The following is a 12,910-nucleotide window of genomic DNA, read 5'->3' on the forward strand; positions in this document are numbered from 1 at the left end:
TAGGAAATGACTTTCAAGATCTTGAATTTGAAAGTCATTTCTTCTCAGTTGCTCCAAACATCACACGGCGCCAGTGACGTATTTCCATATTCAGAATATTTGCGCTAAACAACCAATGAACGTCACGAATCAGTGGGTGTGGGCGGTAACCTTTTCTCTCATTGGTCGGCGATGGGCCGCTGCCGGCGGCCCCGCCCACTACTACTTACATCCTGCGACGCTAGCTTGGCTGCTGCAGCTCCCCAGACCGACTTCCTTGAAGCCCCGGACCAGCCCATGAAAGAACCGGGTTCACAGAGGTCGTTTATAGTCAAGGAGAGCGTTTCTGTACGCGCAAATCTACAGGGAAGAAGAGAAAGGTGTCGGCATCCTATGTGTTTTTAGGTCTGCGGGGAAGGTGGCTCATATAGATTACCGGAAACAGTCAATTTGATCATCAGGGAATAAACGGGATAAAAGCAGGTGTAAAGGTACAGGTGCAGCAAAAGTTGGCAATTTGGGAGAAGGTTTCCCTAAATTATTGAAGACGTCTCCTCCTCTCACGTGGGGTGAACGAGTCGATCGGCGAGGTGACGTGCGGGAGCGATGGACTTCGTTGCGGGATGCATCGGAGGTAAGTGAACCGCACCTGCGCCTTATCTCTTCATATGTTGTATAAATTCAGGATAACGAAGAGCGGCCGAAGAAGCAGCTCTGGGGTGGACATGGCTTTGCCTCCCGAGGGGGGCAGAAAGTGTCCCCGTTGCTCATGGTAACAGCACCAACCCGCCAGCACGCGCAGAAGTGATGCAACTCCATCACGAGATTTCAGTTGTATTTCCGAAATTCTGCCGCTTGTCGGCTCAATGATGGACATGATAATTATTCCACCGATTATATAGTAGCCTCCAACGCTAAACCATTATAATTGTTTTATTATGCTGATTTGCTAGCAAATATGTAATTTAGAAAAAGATTAACAATCTTTTTTTTTAAAAGCGATTTCAAATCTGAAAGCTTAATGTGGTGAACTTGGCAGACTGGATTTGACTAGGCTCCAGACCATTGTGTGTGGGATGAATGTTTACTTCATTGTTTTGTTTCCGTGTCCCCGTGCTGAGTTTAGGGCTTTGGCCTTGGAAAGTTTCCTTTCAGCACAATCAGGTGACGCTAACCAGTCCACACCCCTTCAGGGTCCAATCCTGTGCTTTCACAACACCTGGCCTGTCACACCTTGTCTTTCTCCATTCTCAGACGAAGCGGTCCGCCTCTGTGTGAGGATGAGTAGGACGCGGAGATCAGAGTGCCCCCTTTTTTCACGCCCTACGCTTGTACCCGGGCGTCAAGGTCACTGGCTGCCTGTCATTGTGCCACACGCGCTTGCCTGCGCGTTTTACGTGGCTTATGGCCGGGAGCTCGCTCCCCATTGGCTCCTTTTACAAATGGGTCAGGTGACACAGCAGGCGCTTATGTGGGATTAGCGCTGTGGTTTGTTTACTCTGGGTGACCTGTGGAAATTAAGGCTTCATTTGTGTGATGTGCAATGACTTTTCATTCTGTAGTACACACAAACGACTTGGGCGTTATCACTTAGAGCAAACAAAGCAGTTGTGCAATCCTGCCTACCGGCACTCAGATGTCAAACACACGTCTTACGCTCAGCCCGGGAACTATTATTAGGTTCCTACAGGGGCTCTATTGAGGAGAACCAGAGTGGGTATCAGAACAAGGTCGTGCCGGTTGCGTAACGCCCCGCAGAAAGCTGAACGGGCGACGATGCCCGTTTAGCACATATGGCGCTCTATAATTACACCATGCTAAATGTAAACAATGTTCTTGGTCTTCAGGCGCTGCTGGAGTCCTGGTTGGACACCCGTTTGACACGGTCAAGGTGAGGGGACAAAAGATATGTTTAAATTATGGTTAAACGTCTGTGTTTCAGCATTTATTTTTAACGCTCAGTGTGTCATTTGTGACGTTTCCAGGTGAGACTGCAGGTCCAGTGCATCGATAAGCCTCTGTACCGCGGGACCTTTCACTGTTTCCAGTCCATCGTGCGCCAGGAGTCGGTACGTAGATTTACGCTTGTTTTTTTGCTAATATGATTAATGTATATATTTAATTAGTTGTCCTGTCACAAATGTGTGTATGCTAGGGGTGGCGGTGTCAGGGGCGTTGAAAGTGGCGCCGCCTGCTAGATGTTGCTCGACAGTGACAGCAGTGTCACAGTAGCCGCACCTGTCATAATGTCAGCCCCCCCCCCAGGTTGAAGACCATCGCATCATACGATCTATATATTGTGTCTAGGTTCAGGCGTTAGAAAAGGCTTTCGGCCCAAAACACTCACCATCCGGCGGTCTTTGCTTCTCACTGCAGTTGCTGGGTCTGTACAAAGGCATCGGATCCCCCATGATGGGCCTCACGTTCATCAACGCCATAGTGTTTGGCGTTCAGGGGAACGCCATGCGGCTGCTGGCGAAGGACACTCCCACGAACCAGTTCCTGGCCGGCGCGGCGGCCGGCGCCATCCAGTGCGTCATCTGCTGCCCCATGGAGCTGGCCAAAACCCGCATGCAAATGCAGGGGACAGGGGAGAAGAAGTCCACCAGGAAGCTGTACAAGAACTCCCTGGACTGCCTGGTGCGCATCTACAACAGGGAGGGCCTGCGGGGGGTGAACAGGGGCATGGTGACCACGCTCATCCGGGAGACGCCCGCCTTCGGCTTCTACTTCTGGACCTACGACGTGCTGACGCGCAGCCTGGGCTGCGACTTGGGAGACCGCTACATGATCCCCAAGCTGCTCTTCGCAGGGGGCATGGCGGGGATCGCCTCCTGGCTGTCCACTTACCCCGTGGATGTGATAAAGTCCCGGCTCCAGGCGGACGGCGTGGGCGGAGTCAACCAGTACAGCAGCATCGCCGACTGCGTGCGGCAGAGCGTAAAGCGGGAGGGCTACATGGTGTTCACGCGGGGCCTCACCTCCACGCTGCTACGGGCCTTCCCCGTCAACGCCGCCACCTTCGCCACCGTCACACTGGTCCTCATGTACGCCAGAGGGGAGGAGCCTGCGCCCATGGACTGCGAGCCGCCTCAGCCGGGCCCCCACACGCAGATACAGCAGCAGCCGTCCAGCCTGTGACGTCGGCAAGGCGGCGACCCTCAACCCGGGCACTTTACCAGAGCATGGGAAACAAGATCTAGCATTTAAAGATACTTATTCCCGAGCAGTCGAGCAGCCATTCCCAAGTTCGGAACGTCGTAAAGCATCTAATCTGTAGAAAGATGAAATATCCGGTTTGCCTGTGAAAAATGCGCACTTATAAAGATGAATCAGCGTTATTTGATTGGATAATTAGGGCTGAAAACCTGTCCTGGCTAGGCATGTACTGTAAAGTCTCATATTCCTGTTTAACTCGGCATATCGTTCGTTTTTTTATTTCTTTTCTTATGTTTGTCAGAAACGTGTTTCCTGCCTTATGAGAAAAAAAAGCACCTGTGTGTACTTGAACTTTCAGACATCAAGAAAAATAACCAGTTTCCTGCCTCTAAAACCAAAAGAAGATGATAACGGTTGGGTTTGCACGGTTAGCTCGGCGGTGTTATTCCACGCGGCGGCGCCCTCAGAGGGGTTCCTCAGGGACCTAGAGCGGAGCGTCTGCAGATCAGACGTGGGTGTTTCCTCTGTGCAGAGCATGGTGCTACACCTTTTATTCTTTTAACCTTAGAAACTGTGTAATCTGTATCTGTTCATTTAAACTGTACCTGATATTGAGAGTTAGAACCTCTTGGAACTCTTGGAGTTTTATTTTTTTGAATACATGCACCCTGAAGAGTGACTGACACGGACCGTGTTGAACGTCTGTGTCTGTCCTGGCTCCAGGGTGTCAGTGTTCCTGGTTTATCTGAAGCTGCTCCATCGGCAGCTATATTGCCGATCCATTTGTTGTCTAGATTCTGTTCTTAGAACTTCCACCGATACTGGAACTTGTGCGCAAGCTGGTTCTGTGGAATGTTTAGGAGGCCGTCGGACGCTAGATAAGCTGCAGAGAGCGTGAATGTCACAGGCCTGTGTTCACTCCTGAACGCGTCTGGCTAATTTGAGGGCCGACTGTCCAACGCTGCTAAGAAAAACAGCAAACTAAGTATATTTGTGCTGGTTGAATGATGAGGATAAAAGCTGACAGGGAGAAAGGGACGTATCGTTGAAGTGTTTAACCCGTTCACCTTTTTATTGTTGCCTGGGAACCTGACATTTGATTACTGCTAGAGCAGATGTGCACTATATTTTGGAGTGGTTCTGACATACATACTGTATATGTGTAAAGTCTCCGTGTGTCTCTGGGTTTGTTTTTTGTTTGATTCTGACAGTTAATGTCTAAAGAACCAATTCGACCAGTTCGCCGTTACAACAATGAGAACCTTCCTGGGAAACAGATGTAATATTTTTGTAACATTACATAACATTCATTTAGTCTTTTAGAAGATGTACAATCGGGTTAATAAAGTTTATTTCAGAGTTTTTGTGGTTTGTGTGACTTAAACATTCTTATAAATGGACGTTTATGTTCTTGGGTTCGGGCGCCATCTGCTGGACGTCACAGAGTGTTGCAGCTTAAAAGTTTAAGTGGTGAATGATTGACAGGGAGAAGTGGAAACACCTAAACGGAACACCAGAGACAGCATTTCATCACGTTTATTAAATATAATAGAGCCCAAGGTCAATGTATTATTCCATTTTAAAAGGATCCTTAGTGGCCCAGAAAGCTACATTTTTATACACCAGGCTGTCTTTTTGTGGATTGTCATGTATTTCACGCATACATGTCAGAGTACCTCTGCCGTGTGGAGAAAAAAAAAAGTGAAGTCCTCCTTGGTGGGAGGATGCAAATGCAGGAAGTGATATTTGTGCTACCCCAAAAAAGAACACTGTCATCAACAGATGTTCCACACGTGATGGCTGCCGGAATCACTCGATCCCCAGTGAGACTGCTGCTCTTCTCTTTGGTGATGGTGATCAGAAGTAAGTGAAGCATTTGTGTCCGTCTGGGATCCCACGTGTGGAGTCTTGACCGTGTCATCTGGTTCTGCAGGTTCTCTCTTAGCCACTGGACAGAAATATGAGCTCATCTTCCCGTGTCAGGAGGACCTAGTCTGCATTCGCATGTGGCGCTTTAACCAGAGGAGCACTGCGGATTACATCGCCGTGGCAACGGCTGGACTGATCAAGGCCAGATCAGAGAGGTCATCAGAGTGCCATCTGCCAATCAAAGAGGAGAAAGACCAAATCGTTGAGATTTGCACGAACGGGACACAAGTGCCATTTGCTAAAAAGGGTGAGGACACGATACAAATACACGATCATCTGATTTCAGCTGTCTCGTACACACGTTGTCCCTTCTGTGATGCCCCGTAGACGTCCTAAACATCAGCCTGAATTGGGGCAAATCTGCATCGCTGCAGTGCGTCCTGCTCGCTTATGGCAGGCATAAATGCAGCGGGCAGAAGGTCCGCCTGAGGTGGCTGGATGAAGCCGGCACTGACATGGAGGCACACTCGGAGCATCGGGTTGATCGGGACTCTGACTGTAACGTAACTCTGACTGTCACCTTCAAAAGTCCTGGAATCAAAAAGCTCAGCTGTCAGGTCACTGTGAACAAAGAGAACAGGAATTCAGTGAAGCTGTGGGTCAAAGTTCCAGGTGTGTACGACTGATCCCAGACAGGTACGCATCATAATCCAATCATTATTGATTACGCTGCTGATTAATGCTGGTTTCACTGTAGCTGTTAAAGGGGAAGGAAGAGCGATGGTTGTAGTGCCTGGACCTGATCACAAGCTCCCAGACGCAGGCAAGCGTTCCAGACTCGGAACAAAAGCCCTTCCTAATTACCCCTGAATTAGCACCGCTAAGCTAACTCAAGGCCCTGCAGGTTCACAGGGCTCATTTCAGTCAACAGTGTGTTCTTTTTGGTGTGTGTGTTATCTTTAAATCTTAATGTGTTCCAGGCGGCAAAAGGGACATTGTCAGCACGGCGGTGGGGGTGGCGGGATGTGCGTTTTTTATCGCGGCGGTTGCAGCTTTTGTTGTAAGAAGAAAAAGAAGAACTAGTGAGTTGACCTGAAACCTGTTGAAATCAGGTTGTGTACACACACACACACACACACAAACAGGTTTTGCATAACGGTGTGGTTTTTAGAGAGGTCCATGTCAGCCGCAGGCGTGCTGTTCGCTGTGGTGTCTTTAATAATTATTCTGCAACTATCAAACAGGCCATTAAGCCCCTTAGTCATAATAATGTGGATCTGCAGGAAACCAGCTGCCTGGTGGATCCGAATCAACCAGCAACCACGTGAGGCTCTCCAACCTTCTCCTGGCAGTTGCATTGACAGGACGGGAGCACCAGTGGTTTAAAGTGTGTGTGCGCGTGTGTGTGTGTGTTTCAGGACAACGTGATCTATGCTGATTTGATCCTACCTGACAGCTCCGTTCAGATGTTGGTGCGCGAGGACACCGAATACGCCTGCATCCAACGCCAATAATCTGTGGCCTGCGCCGTCAATCCGTCGCCGCGACGACGCCATCGCACACAAACCGACGCAACCGAGTCAGCCGTTTGGGGCCTAAGCATCGTCCCCTGTCTACCTCGTTTAACCTTTGACCCCCTCTGAGCTTACAGCTGCATAATTAGTGGATGTCTTTAAATAAAGTTTGTGCTGAAATGTTTGCGCCACTTTGTGTGAGGACGCATGCTGAGTTGTGTTTGAGACCGGCTTCAGCCTTCATCTCCTTCTGATTGCTACACACACGCTCACGTGCACACACACACGTTGGGCCCCAGCAGGTGAGAGACTGCCGGAGCCGGCCCAGTGTTGCCCTATTTGCATTTTAAATGCTTGCAGCCAGCCCACTACTGTGTTCCGAGTGCAGCACATCTAATCTACACACCTAAGGTGTGTGTGGGGGGCTGCAGTCTGGGGGGGTTGAAAAGATGGAAAGGCGGGGAGAGGAGCATAACCCAGAAAGTGTTCCAGGCTGGATCAGAACCCAGAAAGTGTTCCAGGCTGGATCAGAGGCTGGCGCTGCGCTCCCGTTAGAATGATCCGATCTGATGAGATTTCAGGCCGGGATGAAAGCCGGTGATTCAGGTCTCAGGGAAGTCTCTTCTCAGCGGTCCTGCAGGAAGAAGATGAAGGAAAAGAGGGAATGAAAGAAGCTCGCAGATGCAAAACGTGTGTGTTGATGGAGCCGCCTAAAATGCACAAGAATCAAAGGAACAAGATGCTGCGGCCCACCGAGCACCCCTGTGTATCCCAGTTTGGTGGCTAAACTAACTACCTTTAGTGGAGATATGTCCATCCTTGATAATGACCCCCCCCCCAACACACACACAGACACACACACACACACACGCACACACAGACACTTTGTCCAAGTAGCTGATAAGTCTTGGCTGGAAGCCTTGAACCCCAGTGGATCCTGGCACCAGCACGTCTGCCAGAGTGAACATCAGTGGGAGCCCAACACTAGTGTGTGTTTGTGTGTGTGTGTGTGTGCGCGTGTAGCAGGGCAGGGGTCTGTGGTGCGGGGGCTGGTGACAGTGGCTTGGGATTGTTGTGCGTGTGTGGAACAAAAGGCCTTGATGGCTGAAATCCTGCAAGGGGCAGGAAAGGAGGTGTTAAAAGTCATACAGTGGAGAAACAAGCCGACCTGGAGCCACCCCCCCCACACACACACACCCGAACATACACACCCAGTCTGCACATATCCACTCTAATCAACAAAACTGGGCTTTTGGTTTTGTGTCGGAACACAAACCAAAGCCCCAAAAGTCCCAATGAGATTTAAATCATTTGACAAATTCTTTGTTTTGGCCAGACCACGTGGGTCACGTGATCCAGCCATGGGCAGATTTGGTTTTGGGTAAAAACCAGAAGTCTTTTACCTGCGGGACCAAAGGGCTCCGCCGGTGGCCGTGACACTTTGGCTTTTGTTCCCAGTTCACATTGAAATTGACCCTGGCTGCGGTCTAAGGAGGAGGGGTGTTGTTGGGGGGCTGGAGGAGGTGTTTCTTGACGTAGATGCCAAAAAAAAGGAGGGCGAGTCGACGGTGAGCTATTTCCTGCAGGGAGGTGCGGCTCGTCGCTCCCAGAAATCTGCCGTGCTCACCGGAGGAGGGACGGCGCGTTCTGGAGCTTTTGCGCAAACGAAGCTGAAACTCCCCGCATCCGCCCCCCCGCAAACCACTAGATCTGGAACTCCTCGCTTCGGCCGTTGGACATCCAGGTAGGACAGCGGTGCTTAGTCTTTGGCAGGGTTGTTTACTTATTCATTGATTTATATTTATTTGAATTTTTACCTGCGTGTGGATACGCGCCGAACTCGGAGGGCGCAGCCGATGAGCGGCCCCCCAGAGAGGAGCTTCAGCTGAAACCAAGGGCTGACTTAATCGGGATTAAGACGTTTGAAAAGAGGCCCAGGTTGTTTGCGGATGGCAACATGGTCATAAGCGACGGCCCGTGGGAGTTTTGGTGAACTTTATTCTTGAAATCCTCGACTCTCAGACCTGCGGGTGTTTTTAAAATCTTCCCACTGGGAGATTTAACAACCAGTCACTTTAAATGATGACATGTGTTTAGTTTGTGACAAAACGAGTTATTTTAGGCGATTTAATGTTAAAATAGCTCCTCTTTTAGCTTCCCTCTGCGCCTTTATCTCTCAGATCTCCCCCTTTCTCCCCCCTCCCCTGCTTTCCAGTTCCTCAGGTATGATCCAGAGGAAGGAGTTGGTGCTGTCTGTCCTGGGGGAACTCCAGGAGGCCACGGAGTGCTCTGGCCTGGATGCTCTGACCAGAGTGGCCCTGGAGGTGGACCAGATCCTGGCTCCCTTCGCCCTCCCTGTAACCCCCTGTCAGGATTTCCCACAGTGGGCGCGCGTGGACGAGGCCGCCCGTGACCTGTATCCCGCGGACGCCCCAGCGGGCCTCCTGCCTCTGAGCTGCCAGGGAGGTGGGAACCTGCTGTTTGACGCCGCGAGCATGTTGCTGGTGGGCAACACTGATCTCAGCCTGGAGCTGCAGGTGAGCAGCCCCCGCCTGGTCCCCTCTTAACGGTCTGTCTGCCACATTTTACCCACAAACATGTTGATTCCCGCTCCCGCAGGTCCGGACTGTGGTGGACATGGTGCTGTGGAAGAGGTACTACCTGTCGGGGATGATCGACTCGAAGATGATGCTGCAGGCGGTCCGCTTCAGTCTCTGCGCGGAAGAGTCGGAGGACATGCTCAACCTGCCCGCCTCGGTCCTGGAGGCCATTTTTGACGCGGACGTGAAGGCCTCCTGCTTCCCCGGCTCCTATGCCAACATGTGGCACGTGTACGCGCTGTCGTCAGTCCTGCAGTTCAACGTCTACTCCATCTACCCCATGTTCAACCTCAAAATCAGACCTTACTTCAACCGCGTCATACGGCCCAGGACCAGGCCCGGCGACCAAGAGCCCCAGACCATTCACATCATGTGGTCCGGCGTGCTACACTCCAGGTCTCTGTTCAGACCGGACCGTTTTGTGGCTCTGGTCCAGGTGAATGAAGACGGCGACCAGAAGGCGTCGCTCAATGAGAGCGAGGAGCTGCTGAGCCGGGAGCTGCAGCTCTCTTACCCGAATCTGAAGGACAAGTACAACATCACCAAGCGCACCTTCTACCGCTGGAAGAGACAGACCCAGGAGCACTGCAAGAAGTCCACGGCCAGGTACGAGGCGAAGCATTTCCTGCAGGCCTGCTACCTGGAGGGCAAGCTCATGCCTCTGCACCAGTTCAAGAAGTTTTTCCCAGAAATCTCCAGGTCATCTTACTACAACTGGAAGCACGAGCTCCTAAAGACCAGAGGAAGCTTTTCCACCTCGCTGTCAACCGGAGAGGTGAGTCCCGCGGAGAGCACGGAGCAGGAGGCCTGGTCCTCCCCGGAGGGGAAGGAGGAGGAGCCAGAGCACCACGACAGCGTCGCCAGCATGTTCGGTCTGAGCGCGGGTAAGCTGGACCTGGAGCGCGCTCACACCATGGCTAACATGCAGCAGGCCAAGCGCTGCCTTCAGAACTCCATCGCCATGAACACCTCGCTCCCCTTCAGGGTCTTTAAGAAGAACTTCCCGGGGATCTCCAGGTCAACGTACTACAACTGGAGGAGGGACGCCATGCTCTTCGCCAGGGGCTACAAAGGCGGCCTGGCCAGCAGTGAGGACAGCTCGGACGCCGACAAGTGCCAGAGTCCCGGCAGCCTGTCGCCAGGGCTGCCCCTCCCCCTCCTGCCCCGGGCCAGGGTCTGCAGGAGGAGGCACCGGAGCTTCAGGCTGGCATACATGAGCAAAAAACAGCTCAGGGATGCTGCCAAGCTGCACGTCCAGAAGTCCAAATGGTCCCTGATGAAGTTCAGGCTCAGGTTCCCGACCATGTCGCCCTGTTTCTACTGGCTGTGGCGTGGCGGTCTGAGCCGCAGGAAGAAGGTGGCCGAGGCGGTCCAGCTCCCCGCGGGCGGCGCGGAACCTGCTGCAGAAGACGGGCCGGCGGAGAGGCTGACGGAGAGCCGGCAAGTGCTCGTGTACACGCAGGACCCCGGACCCCGCCAGTGTCCCGCGGCGCCCCATTTCGACGCCCCACTTTCAAAGCACGCGCTCCCCAAGGTGTCCCTCGACGAGCAGATGTTTGCCCTGGATGTGGTGGCTCTGGCCAACTTCAAGGCCAAGGCCAAGCTCTTCCTGCAGCAGCGCTTCGAGCAGAAGGCCTTCCCCACGTTCAAAGAGTTCCGGTCCTACTTCCCCTTCACCCCGCGCTCCACGTACTACATGTGGAAGCGGGCCTTGTATCACGGCGTGTCACTAGTTCACGGCTAAGCGGGCGTTAAACTGCACCGCAACAGACTTTTGTGTGGAAGAGAAGAACTTCTCGCCCATCAGAACGCCTCCACGCTGCAAACGTGCTACCTAGCAGAGCGCCGAGGACACGCCTAAGTTAAGTGTCCTGCATCTCTGTTTGCCCCCCCCCCCCCCCCACCCGGACATTCGGACATGTGTGAAGATGCGTTCTCATCCCTCCACCGTGTTTTAATGCCATTTTCCCTCCCCGTTACCCGGCTGGAGCCAAATTTCCCACTGATTTGTTTTATTTGGACTCCTGGAGCTTTCTTTCTTTTCTTTTTTTTAATTATTGTTTATTATTTGAATGTAAATCGGATCTCGTGGCTGTTTCTGGGGGGGGGGTTGTTTTCTTTTCCACATGCAAACAGGATTCCGGTCCTTTCCCGTTGACTTTCCACTTCTGACCGTACGTTGTTTAATCATCCGACATTTAATATCGTCTCACTTTATTTGCACTAAAGAAGACAGCGATGAATGTATAGACTCACCTGTGCACCCAGTGGTTATCTTTTTTTTAATTATTATTATTTCTAAGCCATTTTAAGTGATTGTTTACTCGTGAACAAACTACCTACTGCGTCGGCCGTAGCCGTGGCGACAGGTTTCGGTGTCTGATTGTACCCGCTGCCGTTCTTCCTGGTTGAATGTGTGAAATGTGCTCTGCTGATGCTGGCAGGCTGCATCGGCCGTCCAGTCGTGCAGAAAATCTGTGTTGGGGGGCCGTCAATAAAGTGCAGACTAGTTTCAAGCCTTCGCTTCATTTCCACTCTGTAACGTCGTGCGCTGCGTGTTGGGAGGCTGTGAATCCTCCGGAGTCGTTCGGCGTTCTGTCCGACTGGTCGGGCCGTTATTCAGGCAGCCACGATACCAATCACCCCTCGCTAAGGCGTTCTATTCAGACGCCCCAGCGCCCGCGCCGCTGCCCCATTCTCTGGCTGGACAAACTGGACAATTAATCACAATAGTGGCGGCAACAAAAGCGTCTGGATAAACCTGCAAATCACACGATGGCAGCAGCCGCATCAGGAAGCTTTGAAACTTTTGCTCACAGCCTTTTCATTGTGCCGATGCTAATGAGGGCTGCTGAATAAAGTGCAGGGGGTGGGAGGGGGAGGGGGTAATTGTATGCGTGGTGATAGAGGTGTTGAGATAAGACCATTTGGGGTGTTTTGAAGGGGTGGGGGGGCATAAAGAGGGATGCCTGAGCCACACCCATTCCTCAGTGGTTTAGTCAGTTAAAGCTTAGCTTGAAAATAAAAATAGATCCACAGCTGACCTCCACACGGAGATGTAATTGACCAGGCGTTTTTACTTGCAGGCTGGATTGCCATCTTCATTACAGCATGAAATGAGGAACTTTCGATGGCTTGGAGCTGCCCGGCATTGTTTATCTCAAAAATAGCATGAAAATAATGAGGGCTGGCAGGTTGCAACACACGCACACACAGTCTGATAAAGCTTCTCAAAGATTCAAACTTCATACCCGGCAGTAAACAAACGCACATCAAGTATTCTTTCTGCCAATTAAGCCTCAGATAGTGACCTCCCAAACTGGGAAAACCAAAGAAAATCTTGAACAAAAAGTAAAGTAAAATTTATTGGAAAGAATTGTGGGTTTTGAGCACTTATGTGCGACAAGTGCTAAAACTCCACTATACACCAGCCTTCCGCTAGGTGGCAGTAGTTGACCTCACAAGACCGTTTCCATGGTTTCACTCCTGGGCTGCTGCAGGTTGTGCAGTAAAGATTCTGCCGGAAAATCTCCACTAACGAACATAATCCAGCTGCTAATGCCAGATAACGTGTGGGAAATCAATTGCATGGTTGGGAATAAAATGTTGGAGACAACAAACGGAGAAGATAAGAGAAGAAAGGAAACATTTGTTGTGAGCTCTGCTGGGAGATTTTGTGGTCTGAGAAACACAAGAGGTTTGTTTATCAGGGAGGTTTCAGTGACGTTTTCATGAGCTGTACAATAAAAGTTGCTCCTTCTCCCATGTTTAGTTTCAGCTGAGGCCTTG

General features: G+C 51.4%; 3 protein-coding genes across 3 annotated transcripts; all 3 read left to right on the forward strand.

The window, feature by feature from the left end:
• The first annotated feature begins 132 nt into the window (after nucleotides 1-132).
• Nucleotides 133-4,500, forward strand: LOC115246429 (mitochondrial basic amino acids transporter-like). Its single transcript, XM_029849469.1, has 4 exons — nucleotides 133-613; nucleotides 1,827-1,870; nucleotides 1,965-2,048; nucleotides 2,356-4,500. The coding sequence occupies exons 1-4, from the start codon at nucleotides 586-588 to the stop codon at nucleotides 3,118-3,120; spliced, it is 921 nt and encodes a 306-aa protein (XP_029705329.1). The 5' UTR covers nucleotides 133-585; the 3' UTR covers nucleotides 3,121-4,500.
• An 86-nt stretch (nucleotides 4,501-4,586) lies between these two features.
• On the forward strand, nucleotides 4,587-6,712 carry LOC101063526 (uncharacterized). Its single transcript, XM_029849468.1, has 7 exons — nucleotides 4,587-5,001; nucleotides 5,072-5,314; nucleotides 5,395-5,679; nucleotides 5,765-5,830; nucleotides 5,988-6,089; nucleotides 6,291-6,331; nucleotides 6,426-6,712. The coding sequence occupies exons 1-7, from the start codon at nucleotides 4,803-4,805 to the stop codon at nucleotides 6,519-6,521; spliced, it is 1,032 nt and encodes a 343-aa protein (XP_029705328.1). The 5' UTR covers nucleotides 4,587-4,802; the 3' UTR covers nucleotides 6,522-6,712.
• Nucleotides 6,713-8,017: 1,305 nt separating this feature from the next.
• Nucleotides 8,018-11,637, forward strand: vrtn (vertebrae development associated). The gene is made up of 3 exons (XM_003971604.3): nucleotides 8,018-8,265; nucleotides 8,737-9,058; nucleotides 9,141-11,637. The coding sequence occupies exons 2-3, from the start codon at nucleotides 8,747-8,749 to the stop codon at nucleotides 10,863-10,865; spliced, it is 2,037 nt and encodes a 678-aa protein (XP_003971653.2). The 5' UTR covers nucleotides 8,018-8,265; nucleotides 8,737-8,746; the 3' UTR covers nucleotides 10,866-11,637.
• Nucleotides 11,638-12,910: the final 1,273 nt, after the last annotated feature.

The sequence above is a fragment of the Takifugu rubripes genome, chromosome 16 (genome assembly GCF_901000725.2).
Source record: "Takifugu rubripes chromosome 16, fTakRub1.2, whole genome shotgun sequence".
NCBI classification, from domain to species: Eukaryota; Metazoa; Chordata; class Actinopteri; order Tetraodontiformes; family Tetraodontidae; genus Takifugu; species Takifugu rubripes.

Excerpts from the sequence above, each read along its gene's own strand:
- LOC101063526 (XM_029849468.1), top strand. The coding sequence starts at position 4,803 with ATGTCAGAGTACCTCTGCCGTGTGGAGAAAAAAAAAAGTGAAGTCCTC. Across the intron at positions 5,002-5,071 it reads TTTGGTGATGGTGATCAGAA|GTTCTCTCTTAGCCACTGGA; the intron begins GTAAGTGAAGCA and ends CTGGTTCTGCAG. Across the intron at positions 5,831-5,987 it reads TCACAAGCTCCCAGACGCAG|GCGGCAAAAGGGACATTGTC; the intron begins GCAAGCGTTCCA and ends AATGTGTTCCAG.
- LOC115246429 (XM_029849469.1), top strand. The coding sequence starts at position 586 with ATGGACTTCGTTGCGGGATGCATCGGAG. Across the intron at positions 1,871-1,964 it reads ACCCGTTTGACACGGTCAAG|GTGAGACTGCAGGTCCAGTG; the intron begins GTGAGGGGACAA and ends TGACGTTTCCAG. Across the intron at positions 2,049-2,355 it reads CCATCGTGCGCCAGGAGTCG|TTGCTGGGTCTGTACAAAGG; the intron begins GTACGTAGATTT and ends TTCTCACTGCAG.
- vrtn (XM_003971604.3), top strand. The coding sequence starts at position 8,747 with ATGATCCAGAGGAAGGAGTTGGTGCTGTCTGTCCTGGGGGAACTCCAG. Across the intron at positions 9,059-9,140 it reads ATCTCAGCCTGGAGCTGCAG|GTCCGGACTGTGGTGGACAT; the intron begins GTGAGCAGCCCC and ends CCGCTCCCGCAG.